General features: G+C 34.5%; 1 protein-coding gene and 2 pseudogenes across 1 annotated transcript; 2 read left to right on the top strand and 1 right to left on the bottom strand.

The window, feature by feature from the left end:
* The first annotated feature begins 1,167 nt into the window (after positions 1-1,167).
* LOC116110995 lies at positions 1,168-4,843 on the top strand (annotated as a pseudogene).
* A 680-nt stretch (positions 4,844-5,523) lies between these two features.
* On the top strand, positions 5,524-7,989 carry LOC116111002 (annotated as a pseudogene).
* A 7,613-nt stretch (positions 7,990-15,602) lies between these two features.
* Positions 15,603-20,266, bottom strand: LOC116111021 (type I inositol polyphosphate 5-phosphatase 4-like). The gene is made up of 14 exons (XM_031397226.1): positions 19,653-20,266; positions 19,472-19,559; positions 19,006-19,074; positions 18,763-18,850; positions 18,568-18,672; positions 17,850-18,468; positions 17,556-17,749; positions 17,249-17,357; positions 16,956-17,104; positions 16,532-16,843; positions 16,363-16,446; positions 16,053-16,115; positions 15,831-15,960; positions 15,603-15,639 (listed from the first exon to the last, which is right to left on the bottom strand). The coding sequence occupies exons 1-10, from the start codon at positions 19,680-19,682 to the stop codon at positions 16,618-16,620; spliced, it is 1,677 nt and encodes a 558-aa protein (XP_031253086.1). The 5' UTR covers positions 19,683-20,266; the 3' UTR covers positions 15,603-15,639; positions 15,831-15,960; positions 16,053-16,115; positions 16,363-16,446; positions 16,532-16,617.
* Between the last annotated feature and the right edge of the window lie 39 nt (positions 20,267-20,305).

The raw sequence follows: 20,305 nt of genomic DNA, 5'->3' as shown, positions 1-20,305 counted from the left end.
TTGTTGAGCCAAATTGGGTTTTGACATGGGTAATGACTGGGAGAAGAAGATTGCAAAGATTAATCAATTCTTCAAAGACAAATAAAGTTTCATAGTTGTAGCAATTATATAATAATGCATTAACTTAATTGCTTAGCTTCAATAAATTTACTCTTTAAGTTTTAGAATATGTATAGGTTTTATCTTGTATGACAATGTTATGCTTAAAACTAAGTCTACAAACAGACAAAAAACAAAAGAATAACGTCATTTTCATCAATTTTGTCCATTTTGTCTGTTTTATGACTCAATGTAAACAAAACATTATTGATTCGTATAATGTATTATATTGTTAGCCTTATGAAAATATACGATTACTTATGAATTAGATGATGATTTTAGTAGATAAATAAAAAATCACTAATTGATTTGCTATAACTTATAAAATTTGATGCTGATTATAAAATTGTTATATCAATTAATAACACAATTTTTTTATAAAAATTAAAAAATATAGTAAAATTGATAAAAACAAAAAAAACTAAGGTTAAAACATAAAATGACTATATATAACGTATATATTATATTTTAAAAAAAATTAAAAGAAATTTAAACACCTACAATATCTTCAAAATTTATTTTTTCAATATATGCAAATACGTTCTCAATTTTGAAAATATAGAGTTTAATTCTAATTTATTACATAAAAATCATTTCCTTAATTTTATTTTTGTTGGGCCTGGGACCCGTTGAATTCTAAACGGGGCCTGTAAAAGGACTCTCTTGTACGGCCCATATCGTTTATTCGCGGTATAACGCAAAAACCCTAAACGATAAGCTGAGAGAACTCAGATCACTACTGGGCAAGCTAAGAACTTTACGGAGGTAATCTCTCTAACTCTTTTTGATTTTCCTTATATCATTTTAAATTCATGTGCCATTTTAAATCTGTAATCGATAGTGAAATGAGAAATCAGTGGCTATTTATTTATTTATTTTTTTCAATTTTATAATGAATTGCGTGATTTAGAATTTTTGAGCTTTTCGGGGAATTGGGTTCATTGTTAAAGTGAGAGCACATAATAAAAATGATTTTGGGGTCAATTTTTTTGATAATTTTTGAGAATTTTGATGGTGGTGATACGTGCAGGTTTGTTTTAAAAGAGTTTGATCACTTGCTGGATTGGAATGGGTTGGAAAGCTGCTGAGAAACTCATTAGGCACTGGAAAATACTCAGAGGAGATAATGTGAGGAGGAGATATAATACATTTTTTATCTTCATTTAATTATTTTATCTTTCAATTTGATGATATGCATATTTTTTTTTTCCATCTTTAATCAAGGTTATGATAATCAGGGAAAGGATAAAGGAGAGACTGGTACTGTTAAGCGTGTCGTTAGATCTCAAAATCGTGTTATTGTTGAAGGGAAAAATCTGGTGAGAAACTCTAATTTGGAGTCATGTTCTTGTTATTCAATATGCTGTATGTGTAATTTTGTCTTTGTCTTTTTTTCTTTTTCTTTTGTGTTTTATTAAATGGAAGGCTGGGGAAAAAGGGGGCGGTGGTAATTGCATATTTTTTTTCTTTATTTGAGCATTCTTAAGTTGCTGAATGTTTAATTTCATTTACCGGTCACATGAATGTTCACAATGAAGAGTTTAATGGAACATCCTAAATCTTTTCTTTGTGTCAATTCTATAAATTCTTGTTGGGGTAGTGCTGTGTAATGTGTTCCAACTTTATTTTATGCTGTACTATGTTTAAGTAGTGGAGTGTAATTAACAATGTTTTCAGGCTCCGGAATAAACATGCTAATATGCTGATTTTCAAATTAAACAGTAGATATTTTCCAACTATGTCTATCTCCTTTAAGTTAATAACTTCCAGTGTACTGAACATTTAATTGGGTTTTTGTTCAGTTTTACGCTGTTGATTAACTTTTCATTAAGGTCATTACCCCTCCATCGCAAGGAGGCAAGTTGCATGATCTATATATATTTCATTGTAACGAAACCTCATAAAATTAGACAATCTGTGCTTCATAAATTTGTTCTTTTTTATACCCAAAACCCCTCAACTTTTCCTGCATGGTTTGCCGAGGTCTAAATTAAGCGTAATCCCAAATCCTACAACCTTGGTAGCAGAAACTTTTAGGATATAATAGCCCAAGTTGGTGGCACCAAGTAGTTTAAACCAAGGGCTTGTACCATTAAGCCTTGGGTTTTTGTGTGATGCTTTTCTTATTGCATTTGGAACTGGATTATTTCCAGTAAAATCTGCAGCTGACAAACAATAGCATCATGACATTCTGAGCAACTTAGGGACATAAATGATCATTGCAGCAATTACTGAAATATTTATACTAGACAAATAGTAGATTGACAAAACATACTGCTTTCTTGTTTTGCATTCCCTTCATGTTGTTATATGATTCGATTGTATTAAAGACTTACTTTTTGGAAGAGACAAACTATGGCCAGTTGCACAAGAGTTTGTTAAGATCCCACATTGAAAGGAAGAGGGTGGGCATGTGGGTTATAAAGAGCTTGGGCACCCTCCCTTGGCAAGGTTTTCCAAGGAGAGTTCTACCCAAGCCTATAAAGACCATGGCCGCCCCAATTGTTGGTTATTGAATGAGTTCCTATCATTGGTATTAGAGCATGATCCTACGCCTAGTGCACGTGCAAGCGCTTGGCCTGGCTCCAGGTACCCGAGAAAAGGATGGCGGCCAAGGAAAGGGATTTGTGTAGTCACCAAAGGGTAAAAAGGCCGATGGGGGTAAGAAGGCTAACATGGATGTCGGCTACTGAAGCGTGGGGTGTTTAGGATCCCACATGCAAGGGAAAGAGTGGGCATGTGGGTTATAAAGGGCTTGGGCACCCTCCCTTGGCAAGCTGGTTCTCCAAGGAGAGTTCTACCCAAGTCCATGAAAGACCCATGGCCTAACCCAATTGTGAGTTATTTGAGTGAGTTCCTATCAAGTTTAAATATGATTGTCCTTCAGCACTTCATGATTTGTAGTTTAATATAAATATTCACTCACAAAAGCGTTTTCTCATTACCTTCCAAGCAAAAATAAAAAAATAACTATGAGATATTTCGTTCTGCCAAGTATAAAAGATTTTGCTATATTCTTTTGTCTATATTGTGTTGCTGTCCTTTTTGTTTTAAAATTTCTTGTGTATGCATGCTCATTATTTGTTAGAATGTAATTATGACTCCTAATTTTCTGTGATAAGCATAGATTTCATGTAATTATGATGTGTACATGACACAAGGTTGGTTTGTTGACTAATCTTACTTTTTTCCCTGATTGCTATTTTGTGGCTATGTATGCAGGTGAAAAAGCATATCAAGGGAGGAGAAGTTCACGCAGGTGGGATCTTTACAGTTGAAGCCCCACTTCATGTCTCAAACGTTCAAGTTCTCGACCAGTCACAGGGTATGGTTCTACCTTTTATCTGATTTGACAATCATGATGTTAATTGTGAACTTGTGATATGCTTTTTCAAACAATGACAATTGATGTGTTCGCATTGGTGCAGAAGCCCTGTAAGGTTGGAAGTAGATATCTAGAAGGAACTAAAGTAAGAGTAGCTAGAGGTATAGGAGCATCTGGTTCAATAATTCCTCGTCCTGAGATTCTAAAGATAAGGACATCACCAAGACCTATAGTTGGTACTGAGCTAAATTTGTTCACCTTTTCTTTCCTTGTGCCAACAATTGATTTTTTTTTTTTTTTTTTTTTGTGTGTGTGGTGTGTGTGTTTGTGTGTTTTAATTTGAACTAGTTTTTTTATCACTGGTGTTGCATGCAATTTATTACACTTGGCTGTTGTGCATGATAATCTTTTTGGATCTTGCATGAGGTCTGTCATTTTTCTGATCATATCAAATGGACGATCCAACAATGTTAGCGTTTAAATAGACAGTGCAAAATATTTGATAAAATTATATATTGATTTTATTTGCAATAGATTAGATATTTCAGGTTACTTGTATTTGTATACCCTTGAAATTTTACATAAAAGGTTAAACAAAATTGAGCAGCTTAGTTTGGATGGACATAAAGTTGAAAGCATGTGCAATTTGGATTAAATTTGAACTATCTCATTTAAGAATAAACTTATCAAGTGTATCTACAATCTCATTATGATTTATGAAACAAATAGTTTTCCTGAAGAACCTAGATTCATAAGTTTCAATTGCCCTCTTCAAGGCACCATAACTTGATCACTCATTATGCTAAAAACTTTGAAACTTGCTTTAGAAATAATCTGGTTTTTTGCTTTTGGTTTCATAGGATAATCAAATAGGAAATTCTACTCTCAGCCTGGTCATCATCGATTATGCTGTTAGTTGGCTTTCGGGGCTTTGCACCGTTTAAAAATCTCTACCTAAGTGCTATAGCCATAAGCATATTGGATACAATTAGTTAGGAATTCAATAAGCTTGGAATTCTGGCAACACGAACAAAGGTACAAAATAAAAACTTGAGTAGAATCAGGATCAACCTTAATTGAAGTTGTTTTTTACAAGTTGACTAGCTACTTTGCATGTGACATTATATTCTTGCCTATTGTCTCATTTACTTTGGCTTATTTTTATTTCTCTTTTTTTGGCAGCTGGTCCAAAGATACTCCAATGGATCTTGTGCTGGATAAGACATACGATGCTAAAACTGGAAAGGGCATGCCTGACCTTTGAAACGCCTTGTTGAGTTTCTTGAGACATAAAATGTGTTAATCAAAGCTGTTGAGAAAATATGGGTGCATTAGAGTCCTAAGTATGCCCAGGACAAATTATAATCTCGCACCTGCATCCTAGATGTATTCTGTTTGGCACATTTTGCAAGTGAATGCCTAGAATTGATTGGATTTTGCAGGTTTAATATGTTTCGGTTAGCCTTTCAATCATCAGAATATGCACAAACTTTGCAGTGACTGCCATATTTTCATGAACAATGGATCAGCTACACACGGACAGAAACATATTTCTGGCTGATGTTCTCTAAAATAGGATTAGACAGGATTGATTTGTAATTATATTTAGATGCTGATCTGGTGTTTTATCTTATCTCCGTTGTCTCAATCTTCATAAAAGTTGGACAATTGTTTTCGCCTTGTTCGTGCTTCTGAGAATACCTGATAATAACTATTACTTTCAAGTCTTCAAAGGAGCTAAATAATCCAGAACTGGAAGTATCAAATCTCAAGTTCAACCAATTAAAGAATGTCTGTTTTGAGTTCAGGTCTGCACGGTTTTGTATTTAGGTTTTATGCCATCGTCTTTCCCCCATGTGTTTAAAGCAATCCATTTGAATCTTCTGAACTGATGGTTAAGAGCTATTTTGACCTCTTAAGTCATACGGCCTTTGTACTGAATAGAATATCAGAAAGAGCGCGGTAGAGCCCACTCGGTACTGATGGTCAATTTAGTTCATTTAGATTCTGGAACACTTCAACTTGTCTACTAGTTTCATTGTCCGTAACGTCACGTGAACATCCCATCGATTTCGGCTTTTGCTCCTAATTAAACCACAATGAACACACTGAAAGTGCTAGACTACTGTAAGTTGGGGTCATCTTGATTCTTGTCATTTGCAGTGATAGGGCGATTGAGCGCTCACCATGCTCGACACGTCAGGTGGACACTCGTCTATGTGCATGCGCTCTCTCGCCTATTCTAACCAATTATAGAAATAAAAAAAAAAAAAAAAAAAAATAAAAAAAAAAAAAATAAAAAAAGAAATAAAAAAAAAGAAAAAAAAAAAAAAAAAAACAAAAAGAAAAAAACAAAAAAGGGAAAAAATAAAAACAAAAAAAAATTAAAAAAAATAACCTTTTTTTTTTTTAAAAAACAGGGACAAAATGGACGGAAAGCGAGATAGACGGTGAGATCGGACATAAATTTCAGGTAAGTACTCATTAGGCCAGCCACAAAAACTTGTTGGAAATGAGAAGAAGGCTTTTCTATTGAGTTGCCCTATAAATAATCCCTATCTAATTCTCTTTTTCTTCATCAAGAAATAGCCATAATGGTTCGCGAATAAAGTTTTGTTTAACTTTTTTCTCGTTTCTGTTTGGTTCGTGTGCCGGTTTAGCTTTGGCTAAGACAGACCAGGCTGAAACAATGCAAGCACTGTGAAAGTCCAGAGGCAGTATGACGAGGAACAGAAGGAGCGTGTGCGAAAGGATGTGAAAAGTATACAAAGAGAAGAAGGACGCGAGCAAGAGGAAGAGAAGAAAGAATGGGGAAGCGGTCGCGGTCGTGTGATGAATTCAGCACGCATGAACCCGCTGAAAAGCGTTTGAGCCAGTGCATGAAGCAGTGCGAGAGACAAGAGGGAGGGCAGCAGAAGCAGCTGTGCCGCTTAGGTGTCAGGAGAAGGATAAGAAAGAGAGAAGAGAACATAGTTACAGGAGAGACGAAGAAGAGGAAGAGGAAGGGATGAGGAACAAGGCAAGAAGATGAGAATCCTTACGTATTTGAAGACGAACATTTCACCACCAGAGGCAGGACCGAACAGGAAAATGTTTGTCTTCCCAAGTTCACTAAACGATCAAAGCTTCTCCGTGGTGGAGAAATACCGTCTGGCTGCTTGTCGCTAGTCCTCAAGTTTTGTAGTTCCAAACCACATGGATGCTGACAGTATTTTCTTTGTTTCTTGGGTAAGTTTGAACTAAATTTCAGTTGAATTTATGCAGATCATGTTCATATATTGCCTTCGTTAATATTTTGCTGATTCTTGTGGGTATTGTAGGACGAGGAACAATCACCAAGATTCGTGAGAATAAGAGAGAGAGCATGAACGTCAAACAGGGAGATATAATTAGGATTCGTTCTGGTACTCCTTTTTATATCGTCAATACCGATGAAAATGAGAAGCTTTACCTTGTCAAACTCCTTCGACCAGTCAATCTTCCTGGCCATTACGAAGTATAATAAATTCACTGTCCTTTAGATCTGTAGTTTTCGGAGTTTTGACAGAATAACATCTTAAATTTCATGTGATGCAGGTATTTCATGGACCAGGAGGTGAAACCCAGAGTCGTTCTACAGGGCTTTCAGCTGGGAAGTACTCGAAGCGCGCTCTGAAGGTAATCTGCAATTTTTTCTTATCATGCTTATTTCTAATTGTTTGTTATGTGATTGTTTAATTGTTGTTTTCCCAGACTCCAAGGACAACTGGAGAAATTGTTCGAGAAACAGGACGAGGGAGCCATCGTGAAAGCCTCCCAAGAACAAATTCGGGTATGACCGGGGGGTGAAGGTCCTAAATTTGGCCATTACAGGGAAATCACGGGTTCATTCAATTCTTCAAAAAGGATCTCTCAATGCAATAAACTATGGCCAACTCTTTGAAACCGAATAAAGATTATCCGCCACTCCAAGAGCTCGACATATGGTCTCTTATGTCAACATCACCAAGGTTTTAATTTTTCACTCTGTGTTATTATAATCAAAGCTTTGGTAATTTTATTATCTTGAACGGGATATGCAAATGCAGGGAGGAATGTCAGGTCCATTCTACATCAAGGGCAACGAAGATAGCCATTGTTGTTTCAGGAGGGACGCCTTGAAATAGCCTGCCCTCACTCTCCCCTCCAAAAACTCAGGCCAGGAAAAGAGTGGCCCGAGTTAACGAAATTAAGCTGCTCGGTACAGAACCGATTCAGGTTCGTGTCCCGGCGGGTCACCCTTTTGTCACCGTTGCTTCTGGAAACCAAACTTGGACTCTCTGTTTTGAAGTTAATGCAGAAGGAAATATTAGGTATCCCTTGCTGGGAAGAAGAACATTATAGAGGTGATGGAGAAGGAAGCGAAAGAATTGGCATTTAAAACGAAAGGAGAGGAGGTGGACAAAGTGTTTGGAAAACAGATGAAGAGTCTTCTTCCAGGGGCCGAAATGGGACAACATCAACAAGGGCGTGCTGAGAATGAGGAGAAGGAGGAGGAGAAATGGAAGGTTTTGTTTGTACGTAGTTTGGTTTTGAGGAAAGCCTGAGTGCTGATACTGTCGTGTGAAATACGTATGATATGTTGAAGGTGAATGTATGTAAATGTAACTCCGGCATAAGCCTATAACTAAATAAAAAGGGCTTCAGCTATGAATGTTTCTTCAGTTATCTCGCATTTTCCTCCATCTTCTTCAGATCAATATTTCTGATTTCAGCCATAACTTTTGACCCATTGATGCTATAGGAAGAATCCTCTCCTGATTTTACTTGAATAATATACAAAAAATATAGTATGATTCGATTAGTTCATTATATATATAGAATTATAATGATAATTATCAATAATTTTCTTTTATTGTAACTATATTATTTTTTTTCACCGGAGTGTTCTGTCAATTTGTCGTATTTCAAGTAATCGTTTTAAAGGGTATGAAAACTAATCTTTGAGGTCTGTTTTTAAGGGCATGAAAACTAATCTTTGAGGTCTTGAAATTATAGTCGTTGAAGTCCTCAAGAACTAATATTAGGTTTTGAAGTTAAGTGTATGTTAGTTAAGTGTCAGTTTATACGTACTTCGATTATTATTAGGTGTTAAAGACTAATCTTTGAAAATCTGAAATAAGGACTAGATATATTTTCGATGGTTACCCTTATGTAGTTAGAGTAAATCAATCAAAACTTTTCAGTATTTCCGAGAGTTCCCATTGGTTACCCAGGGATGTTAACCTATCCATACTTGACATATAAGTTCCATTACATAGGTCTGCCCTTAATTGTTGTTAAAAACATAATGTGCATAATCAAAAACTATAAGATTTAACTCAGCTTTACTTCAAATAAGTTATACTGAATTGCGTGTCATTATTTGAGCAAATCAAAACTCTTTCTAAATTTTATATTAAATTAAACACACATTTTATTCTAAATTTTTATCTAATACACTAAAATCCCTTTATAGTCATAATAATGAGATTAATTAATTTTATTACTACAAGGAGGTTATGACTTAATAGAGGTGTAGTAGTAGTATAGTATTAGAATTTCAATTCAACATTCAATTGTCTACTTTTAAAACGGATAAAAGATCATATCTTGAAACCAGCAAAGATAAGTGTCCTTGATGGAATTATAAATGCAGTTGCTGCATGACCAAATTGATGTGAAGCCACAAACTCTTGCCAGTTGTTTTAATCATTACAAAATTATGCAACAAATTGATGTGAAATCACATACTATTGCCAATTGTTTTAATCATTACAAAATTGTACAACAAAATGATGTGAATCCACATACTATTGCCTATTATTTTAATCATTACTAAATTAGGATCCCCGATATCGATGAATTACAAATTATAAATGAAGTGGATGAGGAGAATCAAAGAATCATTATAGAATTTAGTGATCAGATTAAACAACTTTATTGCACTAATCGAATAGATATTAATGTCTTTCTCAATCATCCAAATGAGCAATAAGTGATGTATGTTTTAACTGAAGAAGAAATCATTATTACAATTAGATAAGAAAATAAAGAAAATAATCACATAAGGATGATAGTACGGAAATATAAAAAATTTTGTGCCAAAAAACTTTGAACATGCTTGAGAAACTAAAAATATTTAGCTTCAATAAGGCAATGTTCATGCTAGCGAGTAATCTATCCGCAAATTAAAAGTTGAAGTAATCTACCCGCAAGTTAAAAGTTAAAAGTTCATGCTAAAATCAAATTTTATCTAATAGTTTGAATGGACTCAAATAATACTATTTGAATTTGCATATCAAGGTATCTAAATATAGTGACATTATAAGAATAAGAACTAAGTATAAAAAGCAATTTGCCCANTTAAAAAAAATAAAATTCTAATTAGAAACCCAAAAAATTCCTTTGAACAATGAGATATGGGTTTGAATTTATTCAGTTCTATAAATCTTGAACGAATCTGAGTTAATTTAATACACTCTGAAAGAAAAAGAAAAAAAAATTGTAAAAAACGAGGAGTTGACTGAAACAAGGAGCTGGGATGCTGCTTGTCTCCTTTATTAGAGAGTCGAATTCGTAGAAGCAGATACAGAAGAAGAAAAAGGAAGACGAATAATTAAACATGCACGTGGAATTACGCAAACCATGATATCAAAATTCAGATAATTCTACTAAACTCTTCATTTTCCACTGAACCAAACCAAACAACAACAACAAATGAAAGGGTGTTCTTCTTTGTCCACCAAATCTATTAATTACTCGTGCGTCAATCTGAATCTGATACCTTGTTTGATAAGCAACAGTAGTAGTAGTAGTAGTAGTAGTAATGGTTACTTTAATTCAATCTTCAACGTGACATCACCTTAACCTAATCAATTCTCTTTCATTAAATTGCAGACTTTCCCACCTAATTATCATATCCCATTTCTGTTGTATAATTATTACCTTTCTTGAGATTCTAATTTTTTAACACTTAGCTTTGTTTGATGTTTAAGCTACGAGGTGATGATGTGTGAGTGTGAAGAGAGAGTTAGTGTTATTTGCTTTGGATTTGGTTTATGTTTTGTCAATTTTGAATCAATTAAGGAGGAAAAGAAAAGACACTGTCAGAAAATTAGGACCAGTTAAGATTATTACTATTATAAAAGCATTCATCAAAACGCCTCGTTTTGATTAATGAATAAAAGCATGCAAAACCAAAGGAGTGACTGAAAGAAAGAAAACTGGATTGTTTCAATTAAATTCAAGAATTCCTATTCTCTGCTGCTGAGACTGTAGTGTGAGGTCATCTGGTATCAGCCACTTCCACGTTAGAGATCAAGCATGCGTAAGCAACAGGTACAATTGACTCAGAGATGAGCTATGGTTCTTCAAGGCTGACGCCAGATGATTCAGAATCATAACCTCATCGTCGTTTAACATTCTGACATGTGGATCCTCTTGATGGCGTCCCTTTCTGCCCATGACCTACCTAATATTTTAACGATGTGGGGTTTTTATCTATAATTAAACAGTGGAAATTAATGTATTTAATTTGGTGATAATGGAGCTCTTTTGTCTCAATTACCAGAATAATTAATTGCTGAGTGTTTGGTCTGCTAATTGGGCAGCCAGCTTATCTCTAACAATGCATGTGATTCCTACTAATAAGAATAGATTATGATTTATCTATATAATTAATTAGAAACCATTAAATCATCTGGTCCAATTGGGTTCCAGCCATGTTTATGTCCACAATGTATTTCATTTTCTGTTTAGTCCAAGTGATTTTCTGGCAGCAACTGCAGGAGAAATGAATGGACACACAGAAAATTATATATATATGGAGAACAAGTTAATAAATTAACGTAATAAAGTCTTTATTTGTGTTGTTATTTCACTTCATGATCAGATTTTCAACACAGAAGAGTAAAAAAGTTCAGTTAAGTGTAACATCGTTGCATGGCTAAATTTGTTATCTGGGTTCTATTTGACAGTACTGGAAAGTTTATACATCACTTCCTCTCTATGTATTTTCTTTCAAATGGAAAATCAAATGTCCATCCATCCAGCCAGGCCACTGCAATCACAAGTTTTATTTTTATAGGTTTGCCAAAAACATTAAAGTAAAAAAGAAGAACCGTAGGATAACTCCCAATTCAAAACGTTACTCTCAAGTAAAAGCATTCATAGGAGGTCAAGTGCATGCAATGCATGGTTTTGATTTGTTAATGTATTGATGGTTCTGGGAAGGCGAGCTTTCTTTTAGGCTTCTTCTTCGATCTTTGGTTCGTAAGAGTGATCAAATCTGTCTTGGATTTGCTATATTTGTGTCCTTTTAAAGCAGAGATTGTTGGGTTAATTTTTGCTTCAATCTTCCATTCCCCACTTAGATTTTCTGTCCCCTTCTTTACTTTACTGTTTACCTTAACCAATTTAAAGCGAAGTCTAAATCTGAATTATCTTCAAAAGATAAAGCTTTTAACCTTCAAATTTATCTGGGTTTTTCTTTCAAGTTGGCTCAGATTTGGAAATGGCCATATCCAAAGGCCCCATTCACTAGATTTCTTCCATTAATTACTTTGTTTAAACATATAAAAGCCCTATCTAATGAAATCTATTGCAATCATTTTTTAATGTCCACCATGTTCCCTAACATGAAACAATTTAAACTATGTACCTCAGACTAATATTTAGTCCCAGATGGAATCAATCTGGACAATTGCTACCCACATGGATAAATTTATTTAACCAAAATGGAGCCATTGAGGCTTGTTTGTCGTCAAGCTCTGTAAAAATGATTCTGCATGCGGTCAATTAACAAGACAAAATCAATGTTTCTTCATTATCTAAATTAATAATGCTTGATGATAACCATAAAACTGTGTTGTTTTTAATGAGAAAAAGTAATGTGGTATTATAACGTTAGGCCTGCATGCACCCAAAACAGACGGCAAGGCAGTCAAATCTGGTCGGTTGAATCCAGTACCAAAGACGAAACTTCTGAGATCGATATTCAAATCGAAACCAAAAAGAAAGTGACATCAAAATATATATATATATATATACAGTAAAACTAATCTCGTTATTATATAATATATACATTAGGCTTTTGCAATTACCGGGTCCCCATGCAGGAAAGTAAAGAATTGCAAAAACAAAAAGTCACGTCTGTCTTGATCCAGGCTTTATGGGATTCTCCTTCAACATTCAAACATGTCGTTTTGAATTAAAAATTTAAATAATCTTGGTCGTTTGATCTGAATATCTCCATCTCCATCTCCGTTGTCATCATCATCACGTTCCCCCACTATCTCAAAAACCTTTGCTTAATGCTTCTGCAAACAAACTTCACACATTCATTTTATCTTACACTTCCTTGAGATTTGCGCATCAAACTTTCCATATTTCTTCATCAAAAGTTATGGACATGAAATATTTAGGGTTTCAAATAGTGATCAGTTTCATATATTTATATTTTTATTATTCGAATGTTCATACTTTTCCAGTATGTTAAATAATTTCCCATATGTTTTATAAATCAAAGATTGAATCTCAACATTATTAATTACATTTAAAAATATTTTTTCCCATCTAAACTTTTCGTGTTCTTCTTTTTCCATCCAACTAGGGCCCCCTTTGATATTTTTAAGCAAGCTAGCACTGACAATTTTATTGAATTTCGACTTCTATATATATATATATAAGGTTTTATCACAATGTCACCCCCAATTTTTGACACATAACATTAGGCATTTGTGTTAGACGAAAAGATGTTGATAATAGCCCTAAGGAGTTGGCCGGTCAAAGAGGTTTGCTTTATTTTTTGAGTTTCTGGGTTCAAACCTTAGGGTCACCTACCACAATAACATTGTGACTTACTTGATCCTTTGGGTTTATAGAGTGTTCAATAGACTTCGAAGATTAGTTAAGATGCGCACAAACTGGCTTAAACACTCCGATTACCAAAAAAATATAATATATTTTATTGGAGGGGAAATGTTTTTGCATGAAAGCTTAGGGGTGGCAATATGATTTTACCATATTTTGTTGGGAAGAAGTTTTTAAATAATGGTCAACTGGATGCAATATAAAATAAGATCTTCCGAGATGTATCAGTCCAATCAAATTAAATTGCAAATAAATTTCTCTTTTTTTTATTTGATTTACTTTATTTGGTTCCATGTCTCAAACGTGCCATCCACGATATTATTACTTCAGATCTTATTAGGAAAATAAAATAAAATAAAAGATTAAGCAAATAGAATACTACTATAAAAAGGAATGAAATTTTAGTGTTGAAAATAGAAAATTCCAGCAATTAAAGCAATCTACTTATAGCAATGCTTAACCAGAATTATCCCATTATTAAATCCATCAATTACTATAACAAAAACATAATTTATTAAAAAAATAGCAGATAATAAAAATATATTATAATTTTAGTTTTACTTTTTCCCATGTTGAGGACATTACATGTGGGGCCATAGTTGCCACATGGCAGAACATGTTGGGTTAAAGTTTTGTCTCTTGGGGCCCCACTTCAACTGCCACATGTGCAGGCCTTCCATGTTTGGAAAGACATCCTTTTACTATTCTCAATCCCCTCAAAACCACGCCGTTTAAAATTTATTACAACGCGTGTAAAAACGAAAACACGCTCTTCCTCCTTAATTCTCACCATTTTCCATAAAAGAATCTAATTCAAACAGTGTCGTACACGCGCATTCCCTTGCGAGTAAGAGATAAAAAAAAGTGGAAAAACGAAGCATGTGTCTTGCGTGGTGGTGACACTCGGCACGGAAAACCAGTGCGAGTGGGGGCGAGACGTCGACATATCTTTTGAAAACAAAAGACGTTCCTTTATGCGCGCGTTGTTTTCAGTTCGTTTTTAACCTTTTTCACCCTTCTTTGTTTTTCTAAAATTTGATTAATCTCTCTATTTCTACTGTTTATTTTTACCCCAATTTAGATTATTCACACATTAATAAAGCCCGTTGAAATTCATAGTTTTAAAGGTGACGATTCCCTTGAAACTTTTGAGCGTATTATTCTCGAGATTCTAAGCTTAAATTCCCATAATTACTAATAAGACATAAAAGACTTATTTAACCGTTAACTTCAATACTTCAAAAGATTAGTTGAGATATTCGTAAATTAGTTCGGACACCCTCGAATACAAAAAAAGTAAAAAAAAAAAGTTGCTTCACGCATGTTCTTAGAGTATATATTAAGGATATCATAACATAATTTTTTTTTTTTTTTCGGATCCATATTTTTAAATATTAAAAATAAGAAAGATACAACTCAAATATTTGAATTGTATTTTTGTTTTGGAAACTTATTTTCGAATAAAAAACTAAACAGATTCTAATTTTTTAAAATTTATATATGATAGTTTTAAAATTTAGAAAACGAAAATTTTAAATTTAATGAATGGGTGACAAGAAATGGATTAAAATATGGCAGGGTATTTTGGGAAATAAAAAATAATTGCATATTACTTTCATAAATGTCTTGGTTTTGAGTTCTGACAGTTTTCATGGGTAGGTGTTGTTGGTCAACAAGTTAAAAACTGTCACTCACTATAGTACTATACAATAAAATAAACTACCAAAATGATGAAAATTAAAAAATTAAAAAAACACCCCCACTCTACTTTGAGATGTTTCAGGATACCCCCCAAAGAAAAAAACAGTACAAAAATGGCAGGTGTGAGTTGTGATTTGATACAAGCTAATGTGAAGGCTAGGCTAGACTTTCTTCCTTCACACTGTCATGTCTTTAAACAAGAAAAAATCATTGTCTTTTACAAAAGGGCAGGCTTGAATTTCAAAAGAAAATAGGGCTATGTTTATGTACAATGAGTAAACTGCTGACTGTCTGACATTCCTCTAAGAAAGTGCAGAGCAAGGCTGTTTAATTTTCTCTTCTTCTTCTTCTTCTTCTTCTTTTAACTTTCAGAGTGTTTTTGTAATTATGATTATAATAACAATGGTGATAGCCAAGCCAATGACTTTATTTCTTTTTCTCAGTGAAATCATTAGCAGTAACAGAAAAAGGCTTCAAATGCACCAGAATTTGTTCTTTTTTTCTACCAGCAATGAGTACACTACATATCATACATTGAACTCTTAGAATGGTACAAAACATATTTACTTTGTTATACACATTTCTTCGGTTATTCTATCTTTAGTTTACAGAATGAAAAAGGAGACTGTCCTTGGTTGAATTTCCTGCAAAATCACAAAGAATTGACAACAAAAATGTCATCAACTTTTATAAATCACCTAGTGGCCTAGTTTTAATTTCAAATCATAATGATCAACTACCATTAATAAATGCTCTAACCATTACAATTACTGAAAGACTTGAGCAGAAATTAAACTGGAGGAAAATACTGATAACTTATCCTTTCTCTTTTTACCTTATTGCCAAGATCTGAACACTTGTTCCGAGCCTGCTGTGTTGAATTGCCAATTAGGAATTGTGGAAAAAAGAACGTGTGCCGCAAACAATGGAGTAAGCATTTAACGCAAATAACACACAATCTGTAACTGTTGTGATGAGGAAAAGGAATGGACAGAAATTAGACAAATGGATTGAGAAAAACTACCGGCGAAGCGAAAAGGAGAAGTTAAGGACCGACCTTTTTTTGGATTGTGGGCAATTGAATGTCTCTATCACCATCAAGACAGTTCCTTTTGGAGCACTGCAAAATGAGGGCCAAATAGTAGATAAGAATAAGACCAGGCAAGAGATTTTCTCAGCTGAAAACTTTAATAGGAATCAAGGCAAACACATTTTCAGACTATCTACTTGGGAGGTGAATTCATCTAGCCCACATTTTTCAATGGCCGAAAAATAGTATTTTGATACAAGTAACTAATAAGTCTTATCCCTCGTAAATAAGATTTTCATTCATGATGTCAAAATTGGTTAAGATATAGAAAAACTACCTGACTTGCTGAGATGACATCAGCATCAGATTCTTCAACAAAATGCATTTCTTCATTTGGTTTTGTATGGATAAGAACGAAATCCTGTTAAGGACTGAAAAAATTAAATTTCATATGCTAGTGATAAAAAGGAAGTGATTCATGTCAATTCCATGTACTGCTAAATTACCTTCTGAGAAAATGCATTTAGTTTCGCAGAGTTGCCTCGAGCACAATAGGATACAAAAGAACATTGATTATTCGGAAATTCATCCCTCAATAGAAATTGAGATCAGTATATCCATGTGAGTGCGGCAACAATTCTTCAACTTCAATTCTAGCACTGGAACAACTCATGCTTTTCTTGATTCGGCTACGATTTATAGACTCGACCTCTGCTGAGAAGATACTATAAACTGGTCTGTGATCTGAGAACCTTGACTCCCCACGAACATAAGACAATTGATTGAGGCCTCTTCCGTACCATAATATACGATCACACCTACACATACAAAGCATAAAAAAGTTGTTTTATCAGTATTTTCATTTAGTCCTATAACGATGAGGATATGGGGTATGTGAGTTTAAGATAACATTTTTTTTATGAAGGTTACCATGCAGGAGTTCTTCGTTTCTCCTTTGGGTGCCTATCATCCCCAGCATATCTATCTGAATTATTTGAATACTTGTATGTTGGAGGGAAATAAATCTTTCCTTCATTCCATCCATTGAAGACACGCCCCCGCCTTTGTTCTATTCTAAGCTGTCAGTAAAAACCATCAAATCTTCAGATTGAGCAGTTCTTAGGATAGGTTAATGAAAGCCATCATTTCCAATGGCATATTAAACAGAGGAGCACGCAAGCATTGAAGAAATCAGAATTATTTTGAAAATATATGCAACATGCCTGGTCATTCTCTAACAAAGCTCTCCAGTTGCGCATCTCCACGAGAGCCTTTGCAGAACGATAAGAAAGGGCAATCCGATAATTCAAATCCCCAAGCCATATAATTTGACTAACAAAAATAACTACACGTTAGAATTTTGAGCAATAAAAGGCTAAGACTTTCATTTCAATTGCTGACACACAAAAATACGAAGAAAGCAAGGGATGCTGGAACAATTTAATTGCCAATTATTGCAATTTAAAATAACCAAACAAATGAAAGGAAATTAAAGAACTTAATAAAAATTTAATTGAATAAGGGCCTTACTCATGCTCTATAATTGTTTGAGGGGAGTTCTCGTCACCTATGCCATGAACCCTGGGAAACCTTGTCTTTTTAAGGATCTCCATAACATCAGAGTTTCTTCTTAATTCATCTCCCTCCTTCTGCCCAGAGGTTAAATGACTACAGACGAAGCAAAAGCTTGTTTGATGCAATGACATGCTAATTGAAATTGAACCCTGGAAAACCCAATAGAATAAGAATGGCACCTTTTTCTTTGTCTAGTTCATCACAAATTTCACTGAAATCTGATAAAAGGTCCACAAGCAAAAAATTTACCTTGTTTCCAAGATAACCCATCAACCCTCTGCCTACACATGACACTTTCATGTTGTGGACATTGTCTCTTAGATCACTCTTCACCCACACTGTAAGAAATATTCCAACCATTTGCTTACTGGCAACCAAACAGTACCTTGATTGGCCAGTAGGTCTATCTCTATCCTCCATGGAAAGAGATCCACTGTAAGTTATTGGTGAGTACTGTGTGGTGAGTGGCGAATCCCCAGGACCAATCTCATCATCAGAGGAACCCCATCTGAAATTGGGATCATAATCACTAGGCCTGTGTCCGAAGATAACCCGATCACAGACACTGAATCGTCGGTCAAGTCGGGGTTGTGGCATTGACATGTCATTATCCATTCTCATGCTGCGGCTCAAGGACTGAAAGGATCGCCGTTGGAAGAAAGACGAGGCTTTCTGCCTTGTTGAGCCTTCAAAGTCTGCATCTAATTCCACAATTGGATCAGGGATGGGTGAAGGGGTATGGCAACCACCACTAGTACCAGGAAGACTATTAAGTGTCTTCCTGATAAGAGCTAACCATTTTCTGGCCGGACCATTATTTTCTGTCCCCAAAACATTACCAGCATTTAAAGGAACAATTTCTTGAAACCTGAATACCAAAGGGATCAATGAGGCCTTCCCTTCTATATTGAAACATTCATAGTTTAAATATGTGAGAAAAGATAACAAAATCAAATTTTCTGCATACCCAAGAACATAAATGTCAGCAGGAGGTGAGGTATGAAGCCAATCTTCAAGACTCAAATAGCTTGGAGGGGATTTTCCAGCTACATTCCACGTAGCTACAAAGATCCTGTGCCCAGATGAAAAGAAAAGAAAAAAAAGTAAACACAACTGTCTCAACGAGATCAACCACTACAAGAGAATAAGATTTACAACATACCTATAGTTATGCACATCTGTCAGCTGTGAGGCATCAATGTCAATCTTTCCTCGCCGTACTCGATCAGAGTTCCTCCGGCTGGATCTCTCTGTGCATCAAAGTGAAAATTAGATAAGCTTTTTTAATATACTGGGGCCAAAAACTAGAAATTTTTCGGACAAAAGGAACGTTAGCATTTTTTTAATCTAAAATTTATGTTTATTGTGGTCCAAAGCAATAGTGGGATGATGTCTGATACTGAACCTGTTCTGCTTTTCTTAATAGTGCATGCTTCTCTCTCAGGGAAGTTGTGCCTCCAATCTTCATCACCACCTGAAAAAGAGAGACCATAAAGTGGTTAAAGCTGAGCTCTAAACATCAATCTCACATATTCAAATACCGTCAAAAACAGACATTTTTTGATAAAAACAATTAATTGAATTTCAGATTGAGGAAGAAAACAAAGAACAGATCTTCAGCTGCACATGCTAGTAGAAGAATCCCCTTCTCTCATTAAAATCCAAAACATTTTTAGTACAAAACAAACATTGATGCAGAAGAAGCATAATGCAAGTGTCCAGTGTCTAGAAGAATCTAAAACTATAAGTTAACAAGTTTCAGAGAAATCCAAATTGTGTTCAAAATATGAAAGCTGAAAATTTTCAAATCCCAGAACTCAAATTTGCATCTAAACTATGCAAATTGAAAAAAGAAGACAAAAGTTAATCACCCTCATAGTCAACATCATCTGCTTGAAAGTCCTCAGCTTTGCTCTTGATATTAAACCACTTCTTGACCAGTGTTTTGGGCCATGAAAGCTTCAAGATAAAGAAGAATACACTCACTCAGCAATCTTAGAACACAAAGTGCAAACAGAAATCACACAAGTTGTGGCATTTGATTGCACAAACCTTGCTTTTCTTGGAGCTTCCATCTCTCATTGTTTCACAAATTCATATAGTTATCCTGATTTAGAGAAATATAAAATAATAATCCTAGTCTTAATTTCTTCAACTAAGTCTGGTTGGTTGGTTTTTCGGAAAAACCAATGAAGAGAACTGAAATAAAATACAAATCAAACACAATTATCAAAAACAACTTGGAAGTTTTTATTTTCAAAAGATTTTTGAGCTCCAACTTCTGGGTTTCTTTTCTTTTTTTCTCTATAAAAAGCCAAGGAACAGAAGCAACACCAGTTCTAAGCTCTCATGAATTTCACAAGAGATAATGAGAGCACAAAAATGAGTACTTTTTGTTTGCTTATGTAATAAAAAGGAAGCGATTATGGGAAGAAAGAAAATTCCAGTTTCTTGACATTTTCATGAATTTTAAATTTTCAAAGATGGAATAGAAAAGAGAAAATACCCAGTTGGGATTGTCTTCGTTTTGTGTTTCACTTAAGAGTTTGTTGGGTCAGTGCAGAGAAAAGAGAAGAAATAAGGGAATTGAAACGGAAATGTAGAAAGAGAGAGAACAAGAGATGCGTGGAAGTAAGACTATGAGATTCTGAGAGTAAAACAAGACAATGTAGGACACACAAATACACATTAAAGAGAGAAAGAGA

The sequence above is a fragment of the Pistacia vera genome, unplaced genomic scaffold (genome assembly GCF_008641045.1).
Source record: "Pistacia vera cultivar Batoury unplaced genomic scaffold, PisVer_v2 Contig623, whole genome shotgun sequence".
Taxonomy (NCBI): domain Eukaryota; kingdom Viridiplantae; phylum Streptophyta; class Magnoliopsida; order Sapindales; family Anacardiaceae; genus Pistacia; species Pistacia vera.
The sequence above is the reverse complement of the archived record's forward strand: the minus strand, read 5'-3'. Positions and strand labels throughout refer to the sequence as shown.

Coding starts and splice junctions, on each gene's coding strand:
- LOC116111021 (XM_031397226.1), bottom strand. CDS start 19,682: ATGAGAGATGGAAGCTCCAAGAAAAGCAAG. Junction 18,851..19,005: donor TATTAAGAAAAGCAGAACAG/GTTCAGTATCAG, acceptor TTTGATGCACAG/AGAGATCCAGCCGGAGGAAC. Junction 18,673..18,762: donor ACAGATGTGCATAACTATAG/GTATGTTGTAAA, acceptor ATCTGGGCACAG/GATCTTTGTAGCTACGTGGA.